This window comes from Gymnoscopelus microlampas (assembly GCF_963454915.1).
Source record: "Gymnoscopelus microlampas genome assembly, chromosome: 12".
Lineage (NCBI taxonomy): Eukaryota > Metazoa > Chordata > Actinopteri > Myctophiformes > Myctophidae > Gymnoscopelus > Gymnoscopelus microlampas.
The window spans coordinates 20,937,457-20,963,887 of record NC_139949.1 but is presented as its reverse complement, the minus strand read 5'-3'; the positions used below and the strand labels follow the sequence as shown (position 1 = coordinate 20,963,887).

The window sequence follows — 26,431 nt, the reverse complement described above, 5'->3', positions numbered from 1 at the left end:
TTACATCAGGTGTTTTCAACTGATTGTGACCAAGGGACCAACACCTCCCTGAATAAGAATCAACCTGGGGACCACTGTTGTGTTGGGTGGGGATAAGGACTAAGATTAGTTATTCTGGAAACACTTGATATGCATTCCATGGCTATGCATCCCAGCTGTTTCTCAACCAATGGCGTAATTAGGGCTAGCAGGCGGTGGTTCAAGGGGAAATGTTTTAAAATGTAAACAAATAAATAGAATACCTTTGTTAAATGTATTAGAATATGTTTAAACAATAGTCCATCAATTGTAAAATTTTCTTTGGGTAAATTTGTACATTTCCACCTTCATTCGATGCTTCATATCCATAGAGTAAAATTGCCGGGGTGGTGTGTTTTTTCCCATAACCCAGTTCTTATATCTGATCTAATCATCATAGGATCACCAGGTCATTCAGTGCATTTCTCAACTAGAGGAAACATTAAAAAAGAGAGAAAAAAAGGAACATCTTCACATCTTTCCTACATTACTAATGCATGTTCAGGGACCACATGCAATACAGTACCTTCACGGACCACCAGTTGAAAACCCCTGTAAGGCTTACACCACAGTGTACCAGGGTTAGCCCAGCTCTATTATTTTTAGATACCAGTTAACTCACAAAGGTTGCCCTTGTTTTTGTTCAATGAAATGATCCGTGAATCTTACCAGGGTTAGGGCAGTCTGTCAGAGCCACCACGTACTTGGACCTCTTCCTCAGACCCTCTAGGAATGCCACCACAAGGTCCCGGATGTCCTCTGCGTTGTTGGAGGTGAAGGTGTATTCGTCTCCTTTCACGGTGGCCAGGGTAAAACTCTGGCCCTGGAGTTTACCCCCTCTGTAAGGACAGTTATGGTTTATAAGATGTAAATATGAAATCATCTAATACCTGCACCTGTATCTATACCGCACAGCATGTACATAGATGTTTAGCTACGGTATCTACATGTGTTTGCATGTACGTGTTTATGTCATATACTGTGCAGAATATCTACTGTACCAAATAAGCACTTTCATTGCCACTGTTTCTTCAGTGATGTGAAACACTGTACAATACCTGCTACTGGACACAGCAGTGAGTTCTGGGAAAGAGAGTTCCAGAAGAACCTGCTCCTGTTCGTCCACAAAGTAAACACCGGTCCAGTTTACTGCCACTATCACATCATTCTTGGGCAGACTGGGCCCTGTGGCACAGACAGTCACAATACAGCATCCATCAGCAACAGCAAAAAGAGAGCAGTTTAACAATAAACTGGATGATTTGACTGCCCCCGGGGGAACACGGTCAACAAAGTATACAGCAGCGATTCCCAACCTGTGGGCCAGGGCCCTACTAGTGGGCTGCGAGGTTGTTGCAAGTGGGACCTCTAATACTTGTGAAAAAAATAAGATTTTAATGATAATATAAGATTAATATTGAAAAAAATTACATGGCTTTTTCTTTTTTTAAACCTTGGAAAATGTGTTTTCATATAGGGTTACATGCAGGAATACAATTGACTGATTGATCATTCAAATAAACATACTCTGAAAATGCATGCGGCCCACCCACCTGACCACTTAACACGGCAGCCGATACACGTATAGTGGTCAGACGGGTGGGCCGCCAACAATTTCAAGATTTTCAAGTAGGCCCTGATCCATAAAAGGTTGGGAACCGCTGGTATACAGGGTTTAAGTGATTAACAGCCTACTAAGCACCTCAGTTTGACTCACCTGAGAATTTGAAGGCTTCGAAGAAACGTGAGAAGAGTAAAGGCCACTTGAAACGAGCAAAGTCCACAATGTCCTCCTTCACCTTCTGTCTGTCGAACCTCTTCTTGGTGTACACCCCCTGATTCATTAGTGGTGGTTAGTTAGAGAAAGTCTACTCTATACTAATACATACAAGTTAACATTTTGTTAACGCTTTACCCTGACATACTGTAGCAAAGCTACAATAGTGATTTTAAACCTTTTTTAATTTCAAGGAAATGTGTTTGATCATTTTGTATATAACTTTAAAATCTCTGTGAAGTCACTCAGTGTTAATTATTTAACTCGGAGAGTGTACACATGTAGACCCTTTGGGCATTCTTACAGACTCATATGGGCCCTTTTGGATCCTAACTATCAAGCATTTACCTGTGGACCCCCTGGAACCCCCTCAAGGGCCCCTGGGGGTCCCCAGACCCCAGGTTGAGAACCAATTTGCTCAAAAGCAAAATCCAAAAGACAGTTAATTGGCTTAAATGTCTTTTGTTTTATAAACAGATACCTTTTTGTGGGTGTTGATGATGAGCTGGGCCCACTTCTCAGCAGTCCTGGCTGAGGTGATCTCTCTGTCTGGGATGTAGGAGGGGATGAGAGTGAGCAGGCGGTCCTGCAGCATCTCACAACCATAGTCCACATAATACTGCTGAGAGGCCAGCTCTGCAAGGTCCTCCTCCTGATAGACACAGAGAGAGACACATACAAAACTCATTTAGAACTGGGCACTCAGCGAGGTTATTATAATTTTTTTTACAAAGACTAAAACTAAGCACAATTGTATTCTATGATTTTAGTTCATTTCAGTTTGTTTTGCAAACACACAAAACCGTTTCAGTTAGTTATCGTTTTCTTTATTTTTTTTAAAAAGCCTCTCTTGTTGTTGTTTTTTAAGTTAACTAAAATGTATTTCCAATTCTAGTTTTATTAGCTTTAGTTAAAATAAAATAAACTGGCAAACTGGCAAAAAAAAAGCACTCCTCCTCCACCCTCTCCAAGCACCATACACCAGACACACATTGCTTACCTTTTCACAGCGGTACTCTCCAAACTTGACCCCTCGGACAACCTGCTGGTAAACCAGGTTGGTGGCCACAGAGTCCTCGGCAGGGCTGTGCCAGGGTGTGAAGATCTCCTTCCTGAAGAACAGCCTCCAGGGGGCGTTCCTCTCCTGGGCTCCCTGTTCCTTGGCATACTGCTCACACTGGGACACGGCGTCCATCACGTGGTCACTGCCGCTGCCCAGCGACGACACCTGGCACAGGGCAGATGTTACATGCATTCATTTATATATTATTTTTCTTTATGCAAGCTCTCATTTGCCGTTTTGTTTTTTTCTGTAGATTATACCCATTAAGACCCGAGGCCGATTCTACAAATGCCCTCTAAAATCAGCAAACTTCTTCATGCCAAGGACCCTCAAATTGATACATTAGTTTTTTCCTAGGAAAAATCACTTATTTTCATGAGTAGACTAGATAGGTATAGGCATCTTTGTGGCTGGCCGTGTGACAATAGGGGAGGGACACTATTGTGGTGGCTAGAGCAAGTGTGGAACATGCGCTGCACGGTCAGCTGGAATTCGATTTTAGGCACTATAGCCAACAGGACTACAAGAGTAGCATTGATAATATTCAATTAAAACGTTCAATAATCTTACATAAAACAACAGATTTTGTTGTACTACTCATTCATTCTTTAATTCATTCACGCATTAGGCTGATCTGATACCACACAGGGTTTCTCTCTCCCAGTATTCCAGTTGTCACAAAGAGATCTTATGAGAAAGAAAGAATACTGTACCACCACACACTCTGCCAAGTTTATTTAACATTTTGTTTTAACCGAAATCAGATTAGACTTTTTTTTATCAGTCCTACACTGGTCCTGCAACAGTACACCAATTTCACACTGGGTCACATACAGTATGTGCACAACACGACACAGACAATAATGTGAAATGCATTTCTTATGCTTAATTCATTGATTGCTGCGGTGTCACGTGCCAAAATATAGCCGAGCTACAAGCAACAAGTTGCATTGCAACATGAATGTATAAATCAGGCTTCATACCTTGTCAAACAGGGCGATGTATAGAGAGAATCCAAAGCGGTCACGGAGGCTGATCTTGTCTGCCAGAGCATTGCAAAGTTCACTGGCTGTAGTGGCGGAGTCTGTCAGGAGGGTCTTGGTGGTACCGTCCATAAACGTCACAGGTAACATGATGGGCTTCTTAGACTTAGTAGCCTGGCAAAGAAAATCAAAGAAAATCAAATCTGTGAAGGAAATATTTTGATACGTTTTACAGTAAGATGATTCTTGGGCCTAGCATGTTTTGTATTTGTCATAATAAAAAATAGTTTACTGTTTTATAGAGCACTGTTACAAGGAACGGGACACAGGAACTGAATAAACTGCTTGCTTTTGTAGATTTTAAATAACAGAAATTGCTCAATTTAAAAGACGTCCACAAGTGTACAGTAAAGTACATATGAAAATAATTGATCTGTACTCATTCATTTGTAATGCCTAATGCTTGCTTGTGAATTTGGACTTGACGACTGGCTATTGTTAATGGACGGTGTGTGTCTGGACAGTACAATCCTCAATGTAAATGTAGTCCATTTGTGCACAAATGTAAACAAATGGACCCTTATGGGTCCATTTTGTTGCTTTTGTACACTCTCAGAGTTAAATTCTAGATTTTATTCCATGTGCTTTTGTTCTGTACCTGCAGCTCCAGCCAGGATGGAGGCTGGGTCCTTGTGCGGTTGACAAATGTCCTCCTCAACCTCTCCTCACAGAATGGAGCATAGCCCGGTGGACCACTGTGCATGAATGTCCGTAAATACTGGTGAAAGATAGAACAAGTTGACAGTTACAAAAAAAAAAATAATAACTTAGCTCAACACTGAGCCTAAAACTTTACATCAAGCTGATGAAATACAATAGGTATTGTGAGCTTGTAGATCAGCTATTTTTAAGAGATTTGGTGTAGAGGAAAAAAGGAGGGGACCCTGAGGGACCCCAGTTAATGAAGGATATAATAGGGGTTAAATGATAACAGAGATAGAGAGAGAGAGAGAGAGAGAGAGAGAGAGAGAGAGAGAGAGAGAGAGAGAGAGAGAGAGAGAGAGAGAGAGAGAGAGAGAGAGAGGTTAGGTCAAACAAGGCTTCCTTGAAAAAGAAAAAAAAACAACAACGTGCCACTTTCAACTGCTAACTCAAATTTTTTGTTTGCTACACTGCATCACGTTGTGTCCCTGCCAATGTTCAGAAGGAGAGCAGAACGTAAAGAATCTGAAAATGAGAAATGCTCCGTGTTTGTATGCTGGATTTCTCCAAAGATTTAAAGATTATACCAAATGTCATAACAGTTGCTGCACAAAATATGGTGCCTCGCTAGGGAGGCATGCCTCACACTTTAAGAGCCCCTGTGTGGATAAGGACCTTTTCTATATCTAATGGTTGGTGCTACCATCATACTGAATGATGCATAGATAGGTGTAGATTATGAAGACAAACATGATAGATAGTAATGATTTGAGTGCATTGCCCATTTGAGCTGAGTTATGGTACTTACCTTGACAAACTTTTCAGAGGGTGCAAAACAGCCCACACAGAGTGAGAGCAGGATCCAGCCTCGGGCATGGCTGCTCTTGGATGAATTCTGAGTGAGCTGCTTACAGATCTGACAGTAGATCTCATCCCTGTGAGAAACAGACAGATCACAGCAGACAACAGTATAATACACCACATCGATCAAGTACTAAGGATAAGAACAGGCCCTTTGCAGCAACAGTAGCGTAAATACCACTGTAACACTTGTTATCTTGAGATGTTTGAACCTAATAACACTGAGAATGGCTGGGCAGATTATCATGACACTTGGTGGGAGTAGGCTGCCGCTGCCCTGAATAAATAGTTAACCACTTTAGTAGCCTGGCTCCAGCCCCTGAATCGCTAGCCACGGCCATTCAAAACAAAGTGAATAATGGAGTGAAACGAAATGAAAATTCTGGCTGAGTGTCAGGCTACCACTTTAGCTCTATTTCCAAAAGTGTGAAAATACTGTAGCCAATCTACAAGCTCACAACGTGGCGCATCACGATGGTTGAGAGTTTTTTAAATATTCATCTGTAAGGACATGCCCAAAATAGGGACCCCAGGTTGAAAGCGGTTAACTTTTGGTTTGAAAAGGTCACGGTCACAAACAAGGTCAAAGCCCATGGCAACTGGGCGTATTGTCATGACATTTTGTTGGAATGTTCCGTCTGCTGACCTGAATAAATGATTACGTTTACGGTCAAAAAGGTCAAAGGTCAAGATCACCATCAAGGTCAAGGTCAAAACGGCATAGTCGGTCATTTCCGGGAATGGACAAATGTAGAACAAGAGATGTACAGTAGGTGAGCGCAGGGTTTGCACTTGACATTTGGTATCTGGTGTAGGTACCGTACGGATGATTGGCTACTACAGTACGGAGAAGAGGGAGGGAAACACAACTAAAGGGAAAACTCAGGAGGGGAGGCTCCGTCAAATGTCATGCTTAACCAGCGAGGGAAGGAGGTTAAAAAACGTTACACCTCGGTACGGCATAGTTCACCTGAGGGCAGGCCTTAGGATGCCATTGCCGATGATGAAATGGAGCTTCTCCAGGTTTGAGGTGGGCCGCTCCTCCAGCATGCTGTTCCCCTGAAGAGCGTAGTCCACCTCTGTCAGCCGTCTAGTGACCTAATGCACCATGAGAGAGAGAAAAACTGAAGCAAATGGAGCATTACCTGAAATGCTCAGCAAGAGGTGAGTGTCTAATCAATACGGTGGAGAGAGTTTGAGAGTGCTGCTGTGCAAGTCTCACCTCCTCCGCGATCTTGGACTTCCTCTTGAGGGTGAGGGACACTAGCTTGTGTCTGACACTGTTCCTCTTCTGGTTGTCTATGGCGGTGTTCTGTAGACAGACAGAATCACAGGAATGTGGGTGACAGTGTCATCGTCCCATTTTGGAGCAAAACAAACACACAAAGAACAACAGTCCCCTAGAATAAACATTCACTCGTCTCTTACCTCCTCTTCGACCTGCAGCTCTTGCAGCTCTCTCTTGTAGGTCCTCTTGCCCAGAGTTTCATAGATTTTGGTCATGACAGGGATCTTCTCACTGCCGTCATTAATGGTAACCTCGTACTTAGGCTCTGGAAGGTCACCCATGAACCTCAGCACTGTGATCCACACAGCTAATGCAGCCTGGAGGGGGGGAGAGGTGCAGTATTTAGAGATTTTAGAGTAGGATGAATCTGAAACCCTTTTAAGATGCCTCCAAATCCAAATTCCATCTATTTTGCTGTGATTTACATCCGTGTCTAATGTTGGAGGCTCTGGTTAAGGAAGGCTTCAGAGTCAGGTTCAAAGGTGCAACTCACAAGCTGGTCTCCCTCATCTTCGTGGAAAAGCAGGGGCTGTTTCAGGGGTCTTCTGATATAGGTGCATGTGGACACCCCCTGGAAATAGGTGGCAGAAAACTTGGAGAAGGTGTACTCTGAGAGATCCTCATCTTCCTCCTCAGGCAAAGGTCGAGCCTCGTTCGCCACGTCCTCCTCTGGCTCCTCACGTGCAATCTCCAGGTCCTGATTGGTCACCAAATATGTCAGTCCAACAGAAACAAACTTCAAAATGATGGTCCGTTCACATGTTATCATTTGTTCAACCAAAAAATCAAGATGTAATTTACATTTTAAATGACATCTTGAGTCCTGGTTGAACAAACCACAGTTTTAACCAATTAAAAAGCATCTGTGTCATTTTAGATTTTAGCTATATAAGAACAGAAAACTGTTGCTAACTGGTTTTAGAACAGTGGTTTTAGAACAGTGGTTCTCAAAAATAGTAGATAATAGTAGATACAAGCTCACAGTGCGTCACATGCGACACGAAGTGACGCACGAAGTGACACAAATGTGCTATTTTTTTATTTTTTGGAAACATCATGAAAGTGTTCTTCTTCTCTTCTGGGGGTCCCTGGCACAAAACATTTCAGATGGGGGTCCGCGGCCAAATACATATCTCTTCTTTGGCCTCAGGTCTTAATGGGTTAAACGTTTAAACTAAAGTGGGCATCACCACCTCCCCAGTCCCTCACCTCAAACCCGGCCGGGGCTTGTCCCTCCTGGTTGGGCAGCGGCCCCGTGGTCCCCAGGAAGCCGAACATGCGGTCCACCATGTCCGAGTGGTCCACGGGCTGCTCCTTCTCCCGCTCCATCTGCTCCAACAGCTCCTTCTTCCTCTGTGTCTCCTGCTTCTCCTCCCTGTCCCTCTCCTCCTGCTGCAGGGCCAGCTGGACCAGGCGCTCCTGGTGCTTCCTCTCGGCCTCGGCCTTGGCCCGCCGCGCCGTCATCTGGTTCCTCAGCTGCTCCTCCTCCGTCAGCCGCTGGCGCTCGGCCTCCAGGCGGCGCTGGCGCTGTCGGGGACGGACGGGTGGGCGGGGAAATATTTAAGAGAGAGTCATAGAGGTAGGGCTGTCACGATTAAACATTTAAGTTGGAGATTCATTGTCACATAAATGATTGCGAACGATTTAATTGTGTTTTTGGCATTGGAACATAATAAAAACGTAATTTCTATTTGCTTTTTAGGCTTTATAATAAAAGATTGCTTAAATATACAAAGAAATTACTGACATATTTGGTAATTGTATACTTTCCCAAAAAATTACAATAGCAGAAATAGCTGATCTAGAGCTTACAACGCGTCACGAAGTGGCGCGTTGTAAGCTCTAGATCAGCTATTTTGCTATTTTTGGAAAATGTTTGAAAATGTATGGGCATTTTTCAACATGGAAACGATTATGACGATTATACAAAATAATTGTGATTATCTTAAATAATTGTCATTAGGCGATTATGTAATAATTGTGACAGGCCATAGAGGTGGGATGGGGGTTAGATAGAGATCTAAGTATTGATAGTATTGATTTCCCACTGAGAGAAAATGTCCTTACATGTCAAAAGGTACAATGCCCATGTTCATCGCAAGTAGGAATGATGCTGACTAAAGCAACAATAATGAGTGTTTACCTCTACCCTGAGCCTCTGGCACTGGCGCCTGGCGATCATGCCTCTGGTGTAGGCCTGGATGGACACCACGGCACGGCGATGACGCCAAAATGTCTGCCGCACGAGGAAACCACGGCAACGGGCCTGGATGAGAGAGATACGCAGCCGGGCGACCTGGTACATCCTGTACAGCTTCCTTGACCTGACGAGAGCCTGGAGGCGCAAGAAGCCCACCTGCATCTGGAGAGGAGAGGAGGAAGAGGAAACATATAGTCGCTGTCGGACAGAAACCTCCTATCTACATATTCTAACTTTTTGTGTTTCTTTCGCATATTAACGCCCTACTTGATCATGCTACAACGTCACAAAAAAACATCAAAAGTAGCAGATCTATAACCTCGAAACGTGACGCAAAGCGACGCGTTTTGAGCTTGTAGATTTGCTACTTTTGATTTTGAATCCTGAAAAGTAACAGTTTTGTTTTCCACCCGACGAGACATCATACAATGTTAAATATTGTTTACAGTGCAGTACAAAGTAGCTCAAGGAAATACAAAATCACATTTGAGTTCACATGCTAAACATTTCAAAATTCTGCATTCAGATGACACTTTCAGCATGACACCTGTCAGCCAATTAGAAGAGTGTATTTTCTGAGGCCATGATATAAACTCCTCTGTCTTCACTGTATACAAATAATGTGTTTCCAAGGAAACATGAAAGCAACATGGTGAGGTTTATGGAGGAGAACTTTTAATGGACCAGGATGCTAAACTTACGGTGTGGTAGTTCTTCCTGCATCGATAACCCCTCCACATGTTCTGAATGAGTGTCACAGCCCTCCTTAGTCGGAGGTAGTGTGTCCTGGACAGCAGTTGGTGACACACACACACACACACACACACACACACACACACACACACACACACACACACACACACACACACACACACACACACACACACACACACACACACACACACACACACACACACACACACACACATTATTTAAGCATTATTTAAGTTAAGCAAGTACTCAGTAATTACTACATTATAAAGTATTGTGAGCTACTGTCTGATCATAATTTCGCAAATTCAAAAAGCAATCAACTGAATTTCTATTAACTCTCTTAATTTGTGTCACAGCACTTTATGATTAAGTCTACTTTGATTGAAAGGTAGCTGCAGACAGACTAAGAGAAGCACAGTAGATGTCAACTTGTTTGTCTGTCCCTCACCTCTCTCTGAGTCCTCGTACTGCCTTCTGGATGAGGATGACCTTGTCAGTAATGGCCTTGTCCCTCTCTATCTCCAGCTGCATGTCATGGTGATCCTGACGAGAGACACAGGTACAGTACACATCATGTCAACACTCTCATGTCTAATTTATACTCTGTCGCATGATGGCATTGCTCTCCGGAAATACCAGATCTACAAGCACACACAAGATCACTTGTAGATTTTCGGTGGGCGACACCATCGTAAGACAAAGTATAAGTCAGGCTATAAGCCCGGTTCAGAGGAGGTTTGGTTTCCCAAAGGTCCAGGGTCTTGGACCTCAAAATAGTTTGGGAAAAACAAAACCAATTTTAAGGTGGATAAATTCTTAAATTCATTTATTGCTCATATTGTGCAACTTAACGGAGTAGAAAAAGTTAAACTATAAATGAACTTTAACCTTTTTCATTTTGACATTATTTTTTAATTCTTCTAGTATTTATTTCTCTTTAAATGTTTTGTGTTCCTTATGTAAAGCCAATTTAATTGTTTAGTGTATGACATTATACAAATACACTTTCCTTGCCTTTGCTTTGTTCAAATTGATCAATTAACTGTCAATCTATTGCCATGCAACAACAATATATAGCCAACCGATCTACAGTCTCTAGCCTATATAATGTCATTGCTATTAAACACAGGACTAATTCTCAGTTTCCCAAGCTATTCTCAACAATCTTATGGACCTCCTCCAGATTTCCGTACATCTGTGCAATTACACAAACCTTAATTTAGGAATAGCGACACTAACCTTGAGGAAAATCTTGGTCTTGCCAATCTGCCAGTCATCATGTTTCCCCAGCCTGGCCAAGACTATCCGCTGACAAGTACCTCTTAGATCCTCCTGGTAGTAGAATAATAATCAAACCAACAAGTAAGGAGAATGATCAAAAATCTGCAACATCAAGTCAAGTATGTTGTTCCTAGAAGGTATTTGCTTTGGAATGGCTGCATCAGGTGCTGCTCACCTGTATATGGGCGGGTGCCACCCCAGGCACGAGGACGCGGTAGCGGTCAACAAACTCTCCGAAAGTGTAGCGGATGGGATATCCTGCACGCCGTATCCTGATGGTCTCCATCATGCCAGAGTAACGTAGCTGACGAACACATAGCTCCCTGTCAAACAACTACACAGAGAGAGACACACACGCACGCACGCACACACACACACACACACACACACACACACACACACACACACACACACACACACACACACACACACACACACACACACACACACACACACACACACACACAGTTGTAAAGGATAGTATATACTGTAGTGCACTATAATGGTGTTTGGCTAATATAAGCTACAGTGCTACTCTACACACACACAAGGCACTCACCAATGGTTTCTTGAACTCGTTTGGTTTTATGCAGCGAACGAAGAATGGCTGACACACACTGAGCGTCCTCATCAGCATCTCCAGGGAGCGCTTGAACTGGCTGCTCAGTGTAGGAGAACGCTTCCTAGTCTCAACACCCTGAATGCACGCACGCACGCACATGCACACACACACCATATGTTATCACGTGTACATGCATACCCAGTCAAACAGAACCATAGAGGACAGCCGACTACATTTCAACAAGGTTCAAGGTGTTTTCTTGTCTCATGCAAGTTGTCCTACAGTCACCGGTGGAAATTCTTGGAACTATAGCTAAAAACGACAATTAGACAACTTAATTTTGTAGGAATTGTATCATAATTTTGTCTTATAGATGTGCATACAATCTATTGTTTTTAAATTATGGCTTACAGTACAACACAATTGCCAGTCGAATACTATTATAATGCAGCTGGGGAGGTAGGCCACTGGTTCTCAACATAGGGTACAGGAACCTCACAAGGGTCCTTGGGGCGGTTCCCGGGGGTCCCCAGCTAAATGATTGATAGTGTTGGTACCAAATGGGCCCTTATGTGGATTTGCAACTCCAGCAGTGTCCAAGTGTATCCAAATCAACATTTACAGGTCCAACATTTACAGATGTTAAGATACAGATCAGCAGATACAGTCGGCTAATTACATAATTATTACCGTTATTAATACACAGCAACACGACTTGAAAAGTCAACACAAAAGATACAAAACAACAATGACACAGTAGTGAAAATAAAAAAAACATTTCATTCAGAGCCCGTTTTCACAGAATGCGAGTTTCAAATTGAATACAAATTGTTTTCCCTCAGTACTTCAAAAGACAAAACAAAAGAACTGAAACGTAATTGCTGTCCTATTCTGCTAGTACAAAATGTATCCAGAATAATTTATGGCCAGTAAATTGTCTCAGGAAAACTACAGTATAGTGCAGAGGAACAAAGGTGCAGAACCGAGGAGGGGGATACTTCAGCTTTTTTAAGATGAAGCAATTGTATTAAACACTGAAGTAAAGCACACACACAGGGATGGACGGTGACAGCTAGATGACACATTTCTATAAGCTTTGTTTACCTTGAAAGTAGGGGTGCTGGGCTGATAGCCACACAGAAACTGAAGGCATGTGAGAAGAAGAAGAGAGGAGATTGAGAGTAGGGGAGCGCTGTTAGTAAACCTGATCCCATGTTCAGACAGAGATTAGCTTCTCTGCCAGAGAAGCTAATGGGAGTTTAAAGCCACCAGTCACAATATTACTAGAGACAGCGACCCTGGAAGGTGCACATTGAACAGGTCACAAAACATATTGTTGTGCCAATATTACTCCACATCCACAACAGCAAAGAACAGTGACTGACTGACAGACTTGTACAGGCACCGCACTCCCTCGAGTCCTTGCCGATGCCCAAGCCGAGTTTGAAGTCAGTCGGTCCCATACAATATATGCACATGACCATCTGTATGTGCGCAGCGGTCGGATCTGTGGTTCTGGACAACCGGATATCCATATATGCCTATTTATTGGCGTATGAGGTTTGTTTATGGTTATGTCTGTCTCAGTGTAGTATAAAGCCTTGGGCAACCCGGGTCAACTAAGTACAGAATATAATTGCGAACGCGGAAGGAGGCGCTCCGCCCAAGTGGAGCCTACTATGAAACTCTGCTCGGCTTGTGGCTCTGTCTGTGTGTGTGCAGTATGTGTGCACTGCCTGCACTGCCTGTGTGCAACCCACAGAGTGCGCCAGAGTGCAGCTACAGTCAAAACACACACACACACACACACACACACACACACACACACACACACAGTCCGTAAATACACAATATTTTCGAGCTGCGTTCGCTTCCAGCGTTTGCGCGTCTTACTTGTATTTGAGTGGTTAACCAGGTCAGATGGTCTACAACATTATTAGTTCATAGTCTCTAAACAATGGAAAGGGAAAAAAACTCCAGCTCAGTTGCCTTGCAGTTAGAGAGCCCGCCCTGAGATTGGGAGGTTGGGGTTCAAACCCCCGGCCGAGTCACACCAAAGACTAAAAATGGTACCCAATGCCTCCCTACTTGGCTCTCTGTACTAGTACATCATGGCTGGGGGATGTACAGTACTTGTACATCAAGCCCCCTCAAGCAACAGAAACAGGAGCCTATCTCCGTTGGTTCCCAAGGGTAACTTAATTGATCACCTTTGTCTAAACAATATTTGAACGTCATCTTTCTCAGTTTCACTACTGAAACAGTAGCACTCTTCGCTTCTCTGGGGAAGAATATATCTCAAGGTGAACTGTGAAAATGTCAAGTTCCCAGTGGACTTGTTCTCACCATAGCAACATCAGCCTGGAAGATCTGTTTAATGAACCTGTTCTTTGAGGAATGCACCAGCTGGATGATGTCGGTGTGGAGACTGTCTCTGTTCTTCTCCAGGAAGCCTGGACACAGAGGGGAAATACAAGAAGACATACAGGATTGACCAATTAACATTATAAAAATAGTTTTGCCTTGGCTGCTGACCTGACCTTGGGACTGACTGGTCATGGTTGCTATTTCATACTTTGTTTTAAACAATATTTTTGACATTATCCATACAACCATTCCTGAAAGTCTACATATTGTATATTCATTCATATATTCAAATAGATGATAGATGTATATTCATTTATATTTATTATTTTATATTGTACTGTACATTTTGATTTATTGAGACTACATAATGTAGGCCTACAGGGACCCAGTGCAGATATCTAGGGCCAATATCTAAGCTCATTATTTTATCTTTTTCTTTATTCTCATTTATCTTGGTTCTCGACTCTTACTCTTACTGTACCAGTACCTCTCCTGTGTTCATTCTCACTACTGTTGCTGCTTTGACACCTGACTTTCCATCCGGAGATCAATAAAGGTTTATATCCTGTTTTATGTGGTATACTATAATGCAACAACATACAGTACTAAAGGGAAATGGTACCTCTGGCCTCATAGTGCACCACCCCAGCAAAGTGCTGGATACCAAACTGGGTCTCGTAGTTATGCTTTGGCGGGATGTAGTTGGTGTTGAGCTTGTGCTGAGAGTTGAGCTTGTATAACATGGTGGCATCGGTTCCCTGGAAACAACAAACACAGAGATCATTAATCTACTGAATATTGATTTCAGTAGACTAATATCAATTTCATAAACACGAATAATATCCCATTAAAACCGGGAAAGCATCTGTGTAATTTTAGATTTTAACTATATATATATACTGTACTATATATATACTGTACTAAGTTTTCTGAAAAACTTTTTTTTTTGCTATACAAATATAGCAAAAGCTAAGTTACACAAAGGTGTTCCAGGTCTAAATGGGTTAAAGGGATAAATGTAAATGTTGGAGTCAGAGGTTTTGTGTGGATCTCCTGCTGAACATTACAGTACCTTGGGGAACTTGCTCTCCTCATCAATGAGGGATATGATGTTCATGGGTTTGTTGGCGATCATGTCCAGAGCCTCTTGGTTGTCAGTGAATTCGATGTGCTGCCAGTTGATGTCCTCCAGGTTGTACTCCTCCTGTTCCAGCTTGAAGACGTGACGCACAAAGAACTGCTGCAGGTTCTCGTTGGCAAAGTTGATGCACAGTTGCTCAAAACTTTGCGGAGAGACAGACGGAACAACGGCATGAAAAAAATTACATTAGTACAATCCTCTGAATACCTTACAATGCTATCCATAGAGCGTATTTTGGAGATCTGGAGATGTGTCACTTAAGAAGCTAATTCCTACATTTTTAAATAATCAATATGTACTTTTTAATAACACAGCTCTCACCCCTCAACTGACTGACATCAAAGGACTCCCGGCCTTTCCACATCCATTCAAAATTTACATAGAACTGTTATCGAGACTTGAATTAATGGATATTTTTTAGTTTTTGTCGCATTAATAATAATAATTTGATGACCAGCGGTTCCGGTAGGAGACACAAAGGAGACTCTTTGTGTCTCCTACCGGAACCGCTGCCGGTCATCAAATTATTGGCTTAGGAATGCGACAAAAAATAAATAAATCCATGAATTCAATTGTGGGGAAAGCTTTAGCTCACAACACGTCGCGTTGTGAGCTTGCCGATCTGCTATTTTCAGCTAAAGCTTTCCCCACAATACCGATGCTGGGGTTTAAGTGGTTAAACGCAAACCTATAATTGCTGTTGTCAACAGCAGTCAGTCAACAGTCAGTACTGACCTGTTGACAGTGAAGTTCTCAAAGCCAAAGATATCCAGCAGGCCAATAGACTGACGTATTACACTACTCTCGAAGGACGGTGGCCTGTATATGGCTGCATTGATCTTCTCCACGATCCAAACAAACAACCTGCCGTAGATCCCCTAGGAGATTAAAGTGAAAGTGGATAAGGACCCGAGACACAAATCCTGTCTCTGACCCGCCCTGAGAGGTCAGATATCGTGTTGTGGTGTAGGAGCCAAAGGTTCACCTTGACAAAGGCGTCCCTGACATCAAGGCCCTGTCTGACACTCAGAGGTGTAACAACGCTCTCTCCTCGCGTGATCAGGGTGCGCTTGGTCAGACACACCATTACGTCTTTAGGCTCCACCTACAGCGCAGAATCAACACAATAATAGGAAATTAGGAAAACACAACAAAATAAAATGCTCAAACACATACAGTAATGCCACACATTCACACAGTAAACATAAAACACTGAAGCGCCATTTATACTTATTTGCGCTTCGGTGTTGCACACCAAAAAAAAGCAGATCAGCGCACAACCGCAACACGGTGGACAACTACAAGTATAAATTTGGTGGGAAAGAAAACTGTTACCAGAAAAAAGATACAGTTGATAGAGAAATAAAGAGACCTTTATCCACAAACACAGATATTAGATTGAGCCCCCACCTCCAAGAGAGAGGCTGCAGCTGCAAGATCAGGGGATCTGACCACCACGCAGGCATCCAGGTTGGCATACGTACGAGCTGAGGAGTGAGAGAGCACATTATGGTCATTTCCATCAAATGTATTATGACACAGACAGGGCCGTACCGGTATCAGTTACCTCTTAATACTGAACCCCCCAAATAACCAAGCAATATAACCAAATCAACCACTTTGACATATTCTTTTACTAACACCATAAGACTTACTGTACCTTAATAGCTTTTTAAAAGATTCATATAAGTAAGTATTGTATACTTCACAGTATGGCTTACTGTGCATAAACAGACCCTTTTTACTTCCAGGTGTATTTGAAATGATCAGAAAATAACCAGAAAAATGCTAAAATATGGAACCTTTTAAGCTTCTAGGTCTAGATTTAACACAGGCGTCATATCCAAAATGGTCCAACCCACTTTTTTTCTTTTTCTAAAGTTTTTATCCCACGATTTTGTAACCCTTATTTTTCACCCGGTGCCAATTCTCTAAGTGATCCTGGGCGCTACACTCCCCTCACCAGCCTAGGGAGGCCAGGGCCGAGCTCATGCCTCCTTTAATGCATGAGAGCCAACTGACCTTCTTGTCATCTGACAGGGGGAGTTTCCCTGGTTGGACGTAGCGCGTGGAAGGAACCCACTTTTTAACCACTTAAACCCTATATACAGTAGTTGACCTGAGTCAGTTGTAATTCTGCCACAGCCTGAGCAATTACAATGAGGTTATGGAAAGCTGCCAGTTTATTAAGGGACTTTGATTAGGCCTCCATGGAGCTTTGGGTTCAAGTGAGAAACTCACTAACCTGTTGGCTCCACAGACCTGTTTACACAATCATGTGCGCAGGATAATCATGTATTTCCCTAATTTGGGTTCCTGATGTTCTTGATATTATTATTTGTGTGAACTGTACTATTACCATCACCATCATTTCTACAATCCACATCACCACCATCATTATCACTGAAATCAATATCACCACCATCATTATCACCACAACACATTCTATAATCAACACCACCACAATCAGTTTTATAATCAACACCACCACAATCAGTTCTATAATCAATACCAGCACAATCAGATCTATAATCAATACCAGCACAATCAGATCTATAATCAATACCAGCACAATCAGATCTATAATCAGTATCACCATCATCATCCATACAATCACACCACCACTAAATTGACAAGCTGTTGAAGCTTGTTCAGTGTTAAGCATTGCAGCTATAGAGGTCACTTTGATATTGAGGAATGCTACATGTATGCCGTATTGCCACAGAGGAATTATCAATCACATGTTCAGAATAAACAATTTCTTGAAAAACTGGAGAAGCATAGCGGTGACTTTGTACAGTATACAGTACAACTGTGGAATGCCCTCCCTGCCCACCTGAGAGCACCACAGTCGGTTGATTCTTTTAAGAGAGGACTAAAGCATTTTTTAGCTACACTGGTTTTAGGCTTTATGCGGTCATGTTTTAAATGTTTTGTTTCTGTTTCATAGATCTTTTATAGTGGTGTGATGATTTTTTTATGCAAAATTTGAATAAAAAATGCTTATTCTAGCACTTACACAAAATGTAAAGTGCGTTATAAATAAAATCCTTTATTGTTATTATATGAAATCATGCCTAGCTAAGCTACAGTCCCTTAACAGTTCACTGCTTGCCCTGGGCAATCACTGTTGAACCATCATTAAATAAAATGCTACTAATGTTATTTTGTTGCATCATATGATACCAATTACAAAACATGTGTCCAAATGTTTAGCAATGTGTTTTCTTCCCTTAAAAAAGAGTAGTGAGATACCTTTCTTTAAAAATGATTCTCTGCATCTGGGTAGGTAGAGTAAACAAATCACTTGGCTGGCTACATCAACTATTTCAGCCTAATCAGAAGTACCGGTAATTCCTGCAGTTTAAATAGTTTTCTCAGAACTGTACAGGCCTAACATTTTTCCATACCAAGGACCCCCAAATAGCGATAGCATCTGGAAGGGGAAAAAAAAGAATTGACAATTGCCCAAAATGGCCAAAATATGGACACAGGTTGGAAGTGGTTAAACTGGCATAATAATCTCATGAACTGAATTTGAATTTCGTATGATTATTTTTGTTTAGTCTTTGAAAATCACTGGACTGTTAACTCACCCTCAAAGCGGAGGTTGCCCATTTGCAAGATGGCAGCCAGCAGCTTGGATATTTCCCAGTTTTCTATCGCAGTGAACATAAGGACCTTCATGGCAGACTGGATGCTGGAGTAGTCACTCAGATCATCCCGGCCATCACACTGGGTACAGTTACCCTGAGCGCGCGCACACACACACACACACACACACACACACACACACACACACACACACACACACACACACACACACACACACACACACACACACACACACACACACACACACACACACACACACACACACACACACACACACTAATATTATTGGTGCAGTAAAGGTTACATTCACAAACTCATGGATATGTCCTCATGATACAACACGCATGTCACTCAGCACTCCATGGGCACAAGTAGCGGCGTCAATTACAGCAGAGACAGCACATTACTTTGCCAGCCTTTCTGCTTAGTCTTTGAGCATCCCAAGTTGTCGAAACCCTCCAACAACCAGTCCGGGTATGTCCTAGGCTGGATCACCAGAGGAAACAAAGTTCTTAGTATTGCACTGCTAATTGGTGTTAAAGTGCTCTCTGTTGTTGTTCTCATCGGCCTGTAAGTCCACCCATTGCTATTCCGACAGTGGACGGACATACCGCTGGAAGGCCGCCGGGTCTATTGCCTCTCTTCCCTGTAGCTGTTAACCGGGAGGGGCCATCAGGCTGGTAGATTCCACCCGTGAATAGTGCCTTCTTGTATGCAAGTTACATAGTCCACAGAAGTTGCAAATGCATCCACTGCACCTACTACATTGACGATGGTAGTTACAACGGGTGTGGTTGTTGATGTTACAAAAACAACACCGGCGCTTCTGTGCAGCCGTACCGCCATTCTCGCCTGTGCGCGCACACACACACACACACACACACACACACACACACACACACACACACACACACACACACACACACACACACACACACACACACACACACACACACACACACACACACACACACATGAAATAATGTACACATGCAGTACACACAATTGCACTATTGCACTACCACATAATTACTACAGCAGAGTAGACCTGCCTGAATTCCAGAAGTCTAATACCTTCCTTGGCCAGGGGCCATTCAGGGGCCACACACACACACACAGTGGCTCAGGGGTAGAGTGGCCGGGTAGAGTGAACTGGAAACCGCAAGGTTCCCAGTTCGATCCCGGGCTGGGGGGCTCCCCCAGAGTTAGTGTCGAAGCGTCCTTGAGCAAGACGCTGAACCCCTAATTGCTCCCACACACACACACACACACACACACACACACACCATAGTGAGGTAGGAGTAGTCAGTGGCCAGACCCAGGCACAGCTTGGTCTTCAGCTCTGGGGCCATTCCCTTCAGCATGCAGTAGAATATATGGTAGTTCCTTTCATCTGGAGCCTGAAACAAAGACATTCCAGGGAAGGAAGGACAATTAAAATTTGTAAGATGACTAGTTACAGATCATCATCATAACTTTTACTAATCTATACTATTGTTATTAACATGTTGTTGTACTGTTATTAATTTGCCTTGAGCAGTAACCCAAATTGTTCAACCAACTCGTCAAATAGATATGCTGAAAGTGACACATTCTCTGGGAGAGAGCACATAGCATAGTGAATTGTGATGATGGTTTAGGCCTATTAGTGTAAGCTATTACCTGTCGACAGACTCGAGATTTCTCCAACAGGTACTGTTCTATCTTGGCTCCTTCAATTGCCCCACGCTTGTTGAAGTGGATGTCAATGTACTTCCCAAAGCGACTGGAGTTGTCATTACGAATGGTCTTGGCATTGCCAAATGCTGGTTGAATGAGAAAAAAGTATCCACTCTGTGAATAATGGGAAACACGTTGGTGCAGAGACTGCAGACAGAGCTGGTTAGTAAGTCCAGTTGTTTCAAACTATTCTTGTTTGACTTCACCATTTGACACTTGTTCTACCGCATGTTAATGGCTATGCAGCTACAGTACATCAATACCTTAAAATGATAGGCTGGAACTGACATTTTGTATTTTGTAAGTACTGTATGTATCTATTTATTTATGTATCTGCATAGACCCTATATAATGTCCAAAGTTTGAAGCTCAATATCTCAAAACCATTTGGACAGATGCAGACAGAACCTTATTCTAAGGTCATGCTTTGTCATAAACATAAGCCACAAAAAGGAGGGAATATAGCATAGCTGTGGGTTGGGTGCTTGCGCCCCACACCCCCATAATCAAAACCTCTACCCGCGGCTATGATTGTAGCAGAGTGTGTGGTGTATTGGTCTGACCTTCCAGGATGGGGTTGGCTTCCAGGACTTGCTGTTCTATCCAGGAGTGTTGTCCACTGATGGCTGCTAGGAACTGGAGTATTAGCTTGGTACTTTCCGTCTTCCCTGCTCCAGACTCACCACTGTCACACAGAACAGTCAAAGACTACTGTACTGTAGGGCTCTCCACACATGCATGATATATAGTTGGGGTCTTTTCAGCAATTAGTACAGCGAAGATAGGACAGGAAACAGGAAGAGATTGACTCGCTGTCAGGCTGCACTAGAGCCTATATGTGCATAATACATATACACATGCAAAATATTGCACAGACACACAAACACTAGAGGACAAACATACCTTACCTGATAATACAGCATTGATCCTTCATATTTCTCTTCATGTTGAAGTAGCAATTGTCCGCTATGGCAAATATGTGTGGTGGCAGCTCCCCAATCTTCTTATTGGTGTAGAGTCGGATCTGGTCTGCTGTGTAGATAGGTAATAGCTGGTAGGGATTGACAGCCACCAGGATAGAGCCTGTGTATGTCTGCAAGGAATTTTGCACAAATAATGTTGTATAGTTTGATAGATTGGAGTATGAAAGATTATACTGTACATTCCATTAGCAATCACTAACAAGGTAAAAGGAAGGTCAATTCAAGGCATGTTTAATTGATCAAACTATGATGTATTACAATTTGTAATTTGTCTCAAATCAATATTCCCCACAGCATTCCCTACAATAATTAGCACAGATATTTCATTTTGATTTCAGAGTTGGGTTTCAAAATGATCATACTGTATGTTCACATTGATTGTCAAAGACCACTTAACAAGCTGGAACAAACATTAAGCCCTGAGTATTAGCTATAGCAAAGATTACAGTTAATTAGTGATGAAGAAAGAAGAGCTAGCATTGCAGCAGCTGCTAACAATAATAATATATAATGTTTAGCTTCCGTCTGCACAATGTTATGTTAGTATTTTCTTTGTCGAGCCAAGCGATGTCGAGCCGAGTTCTATACTCACCCTTCCACCACAATTAGTCTATATGGAGAGAGGGAGTATGGAGGAAACAATGAGAGCACAATTTTCCTAGAGACTGATATCTATTCATCTCTGCCAGGCTTAAGGCACGACAGAAGTTACGTTTTCACCCCTGTGTGTGTGTGTGTGTGTGTGTGTGTGTGTGTGTGTGTGTGTGTGTGTGTGTGTGTGTGTGTGCGTGCGCGTGTCCACAGCTAATCTCATAAATTAATATACTATTTTGTGCACACTGCCAGCAGGCCAAGGGACACAATTCCAGAATGTGTTTTAAAATCAATGACAACTATGTTATTTTTGTGAATTCATCATTCAGACCCACCATCCCTCCAGGCTATGGGATACATGTCCACGATGCTGTGGAGTGGAAGTAGCCAATCAGGCGCAAGCTGTCTGTCCAGTGTATGGGATCTAACAACCAATTACAGAGGTCCAATCCTTCCAGCAAAAGAAGGCTCCATGCTTAAATGCCAACACATCAAACTTGATAATGCATGCATTTAAAAATTATATTTTTCAGCACATCTCTCAGTTAGACGAAAATTGTTGTGGTGAAGTATCTGGTGATGAAGGCTGGATAGCTAAAACGTTTGTTGACATTATTGTGACAGTAAGTAAGTAAGCCTTGCCGAGCCATGTGGAACATAGGTCAGGAGCCCACCTGCTTCTGCAGCGTGAGGCGGCTTGATGTCCAAGGACATCCCTCAGTACACGCTCTGCCCCTGGACATGACACTAGTATGTCGCAGGGACTTACCCCGAGTCCAACCCTTGATGCTGAGTGCCAAGCAGGGAGGCGTTTAGTCCTACCTTTATAGTCTTTGGTATGACCCGGCCGGGGATTGAACCCCAACTTCCAAACCTCAGGGCGGACACTTTAACCACAAGGTCACTAGGCTGCCCTAGCGATTCTGATATAATGTCTAGAGGGCGGGTTCAAAATCTCTGGAGAAAAATTCCGCCGGATCCTATTGGTTCACCTATCTGTCCGTCAGCCCCCACCCGCCCCGCGCCCCTCCTCCTCCCCAATGTGCAGCATTGAGAGCCCTGACGTCACAACATTTGGAACGACGCCCACTGCACTCTGGTTGGTTGGGGAAATTAAACACTTCCTATTCCAGGAACGTCAACAGGCTGATCCAGGCTCTTATTTTTGAGCAAAACTAAAAAATAAAAGCCTGGAGATCGAGGCTACAAGGTCACTGACTGAGCTAGTGTTTAACGTGACAGTGTACAGTAAGTGTTATTATCTGGGGCGTGACTTCTGGCAGAGATTTGTGCTCCACTAAGCACACCTTTATATTTTATACTTCATCCCATGGCTATGCCAAAAATGTGTTAATTCGTACAACGAAGTGTAACTTAGGCATAAGCCTCTCACATTGCAGTGTCAACCAACCAAGCAGTAGCTGCATTACAGTATGCTGCTGCAGAAAATCCCCTTTGACCTATGTGGTGTTTCAGCCAGCTTAGATGTGTGTCAAGACTGGCACAGCATGACTCAGATCATTTCAGTTTGCCTCAGCACTGCAGAGTGAAGAACCAATGGCAAAGAAACGTGTAGGTCAAAGAGAAGTAATAATGAAATAATTCCACTAGCAAAACCATGTATTTGATTACAGCTCAGATAATCTCTCGCACGATACTTTACACTTTGCTGTATGACTCTATCTGCCTCCTAGCTCCAGGGACGTGCACAGATAGACTCTAGGTGGTGCTAGAGCACCTGCCCTTTGCCCTCTTGACCAGAAGTGCCCTTTTTTCAGTTTACAGCAGGGGTCTTCAACAGGGGGTCCTCAGAGTTACTACAGGGGGTCCGCCAAATCTTTGTGTGATATGATTTTTCTTTTTACCATAACCACTCGAAACCTAGCATCCCTTTTCTGAGGAGAACTTTAGCCAAAAATAGCAGATCTACAAGCCCACAACGCCTCGCGCTGCGAGGCGTTGTGGGCTTGTAGATCGGGTATTTTTGGCAAAGAGGTATAGGTGTAGAGGGAAAAAAGAGCAGACCAAGTAAACAAAAAAAAGTATAATGTACTTGAGCACCTGCCCCTCAAAATGTCTGTGCACGCCACTGAAGCTCCACACGGCAAAATCCTCAGTGTTAATTTATCCGTCCATCCTCCATTCCATTTGATTCCATTTGTCCCCTCTCGGAGTTAATTTAACATTGAGGATTTTACTGTGTAACTTTTTGGTGTGTTGTAATGGATGGTGTGACGGGGGGGAACTAACATAGATGGTTCTCTCATTGTAGCGGATGAGTAGGTTGCGCAGGATGCCGGCTTCGTTGAGGTCCCCCAGGCGGATCATGTCCTCAACGCCGTGGATGGAGGTCGGGTGCATGGGCTTGATGTTGGTGGCATTCTGGGGGGAGATCCAGTGCTCCTGTATGATGGAAGGAAACTCATCAGCATGCAAACTAATTTATACTTTGTCGCATGACGGTATCACTTATACTAACATTGTTAAAGTTATTTTTAGTAATGGCATATCATTTAGGCTTAAAGCTGTAATCAATAATTATCATTATTTTAATGAATAAAATATAATTTTAACTAGTCTGTATGGTAGAGTATATGCAGACTACACCCAGTGTTGATTTTGACAGCAAATCTTTATTTAGTTTTAGTCATAGTCTTTTGAATAAAATTCTGTTTTGTTTTAGTTATATTTTAGTCACCTGAAATGTTTTACTTTTAGTCGACTTAATCTTGATTTAGTCGACTAAAATGTATTTTTGGCGGGCCGTGATGGTATCGAAAAGATTTTCACTTACAGTAGCTGCATACCGAAAATAGCCGATCTACAAGCTCACAGAATTGTAGATCAACTATTTTCAGTCTGTGACACGCGCACACCCATGATGAGTTGTCTTAGTTCTACTGGATCTCTTCTCCACTATAGTTCCTCCCAAACATTTTAGTCTAGTTTTTATTTGACGAAATTGTCAGTAGATTTAGTCATAGTTTCAGCCATCATAGCTTAGTTTTTATTTTGTTTTTATTTTGTTTTCGTATGTGAAAAAAGGTAGTCAACAGACAGTTTTGGTCATAGTTTTAGTCGACAAAATCAACACTGACTACATCTTTGTGTGACTGCAATGAAGATGCAGCCGCATGGCAAAGAAGAAGTCAGTTGTATGGAAAACCACGTGGCAACAGCGAAGGATTTAAATAATTGGACAAAGTGTTCTCTCTGTTCTGTTCTGGACTTACCCTGCCCTCATCATCCAGCACTTGGATCTGTCCAGACTCACACAGTTTGACCACAGCTCCCACGGGGACCTCAAACTCTCGGCCCGTTTTGAGGTCCAGCCAGACATAGTCTCCCTGGATGTCAGACACAGTCCAGGGTAAGTTAGGGTATTGCACAAGCACACTAAAATACTGTACTACTAAACTGTAAGTAGGAGCCACAAAGTCTTTGTTTCTCATTTAGCTCTGTGTTGTTCTAGCAAAATCACACATTTAGCTCACAAACGAATGTAAACAAAGCAGCCAGGTTCTGCCAATTATTTGATTTCTTAGGCTTAGGGGCACAATGATCATTCTTGGCTGTTACGGTTATCTATAGGGTATGTGCTGGGGAGATGGCGAGGGGATGGGGGGGTGCCTACACTGCAAGCTCAGAGTTAAATACACAATTGGTTGCACAACATTAAGTTGTTGTTTTGCTAACTAGCGCCAGTGTTAACCTACACAAGTAAAGCAGCTTGTTCCCACAAACACTACATTAACATTATAGGGATCATTTCATACCTGTTGCAGAATGACCATGGTTCAGTGTCTGGTTGATTCCAGGACATAGAGGTCACCATGTAGGAACCTGAATTGGAGGAGTTGGAAAACAAGCAACTGAATAGTCTATGAGATCAAAATAAAGAATTCAGACCACACAGCAAGTGAAGAGTGGTATTGAAGTATAGCTATTGATTGCCTTAACCACTTAAACACTAGACCGGAGTTCCCCAGGGCTCCGTAATTGGCCCCCTCCTTTTCTCCCTCAATAACAACTCTAGACGATCTACAAACTCACAATGCATCACGCTGTGATGCGTTGTGACTGTGAGGTTGTAGTTCTGTTATGTTCGGAAATGTTCACCCCAGAATAGGGATGCTAGGGTTTTAGTGGTTATTGAATCATCCTAATCCAACAGCCAAGGCTAAAAGGTACCAGACATTTACGACCAGACAGGGATAAGTGCTAAGAAGAAAGGCGGTGGGCTGTCTTTGTTAAGCCTGAGTTACAATTGGTTGTGCATCATGTCACGCACCGAATATAGATCTACAAGCTTGTTTAGATCTTCTATTTTTGGTGCGCGACACCGGCACACAGCAAAAGTATGAATCAGGCTTCAGCTCCAGATGGTGTAACCCCAGACTATAACTGTGAAGGAACTCAAAGGGCCAACAGCCAGCCCCTAGAGTCAGAGAGATAGTCAAAGAGGCAGGTAGAGGGACAGGCCATCTGGATCTTTTAACCTAATTCCAGTATGTGTGTGTGACAAGGGTGAAATGAGGGGTTCTTAAAACTTTTGTAATTTGT

The 26,431-nt window shown here is 42.8% G+C and overlaps 1 protein-coding gene across 1 annotated transcript in view; it reads right to left on the bottom strand.

The window, feature by feature from the left end:
- The window catches only part of myo7ab (myosin VIIAb), a gene marked incomplete at both ends in the record, with an annotated part of 46,074 nt that extends 20,412 nt beyond the window's left edge, over positions 1–25,662 (bottom strand). Inside the window, 33 exons of the mRNA XM_084074213.1 lie at positions 688–857; positions 1,077–1,203; positions 1,736–1,853; positions 2,277–2,447; positions 2,796–3,023; positions 3,842–4,015; positions 4,500–4,619; positions 5,352–5,478; positions 6,375–6,502; positions 6,627–6,716; positions 6,833–7,009; positions 7,186–7,389; positions 7,902–8,219; positions 8,836–9,054; positions 9,594–9,609; positions 10,055–10,149; positions 10,846–10,938; positions 11,063–11,221; positions 11,447–11,584; positions 13,796–13,902; positions 14,439–14,574; positions 14,889–15,099; positions 15,693–15,835; positions 15,943–16,062; positions 16,368–16,444; positions 18,554–18,707; positions 19,859–19,972; positions 20,235–20,377; positions 20,855–20,976; positions 21,200–21,384; positions 24,119–24,271; positions 25,102–25,215; positions 25,645–25,662. Coding sequence (XP_083930339.1) covers positions 688–857; positions 1,077–1,203; positions 1,736–1,853; positions 2,277–2,447; positions 2,796–3,023; positions 3,842–4,015; positions 4,500–4,619; positions 5,352–5,478; positions 6,375–6,502; positions 6,627–6,716; positions 6,833–7,009; positions 7,186–7,389; positions 7,902–8,219; positions 8,836–9,054; positions 9,594–9,609; positions 10,055–10,149; positions 10,846–10,938; positions 11,063–11,221; positions 11,447–11,584; positions 13,796–13,902; positions 14,439–14,574; positions 14,889–15,099; positions 15,693–15,835; positions 15,943–16,062; positions 16,368–16,444; positions 18,554–18,707; positions 19,859–19,972; positions 20,235–20,377; positions 20,855–20,976; positions 21,200–21,384; positions 24,119–24,271; positions 25,102–25,215; positions 25,645–25,662 — 4,669 coding nt within the window. The remainder of the gene's footprint in view (positions 1–687; positions 858–1,076; positions 1,204–1,735; positions 1,854–2,276; positions 2,448–2,795; positions 3,024–3,841; positions 4,016–4,499; positions 4,620–5,351; positions 5,479–6,374; positions 6,503–6,626; positions 6,717–6,832; positions 7,010–7,185; positions 7,390–7,901; positions 8,220–8,835; positions 9,055–9,593; positions 9,610–10,054; positions 10,150–10,845; positions 10,939–11,062; positions 11,222–11,446; positions 11,585–13,795; positions 13,903–14,438; positions 14,575–14,888; positions 15,100–15,692; positions 15,836–15,942; positions 16,063–16,367; positions 16,445–18,553; positions 18,708–19,858; positions 19,973–20,234; positions 20,378–20,854; positions 20,977–21,199; positions 21,385–24,118; positions 24,272–25,101; positions 25,216–25,644) is intronic.
- Between the last annotated feature and the right edge of the window lie 769 nt (positions 25,663–26,431).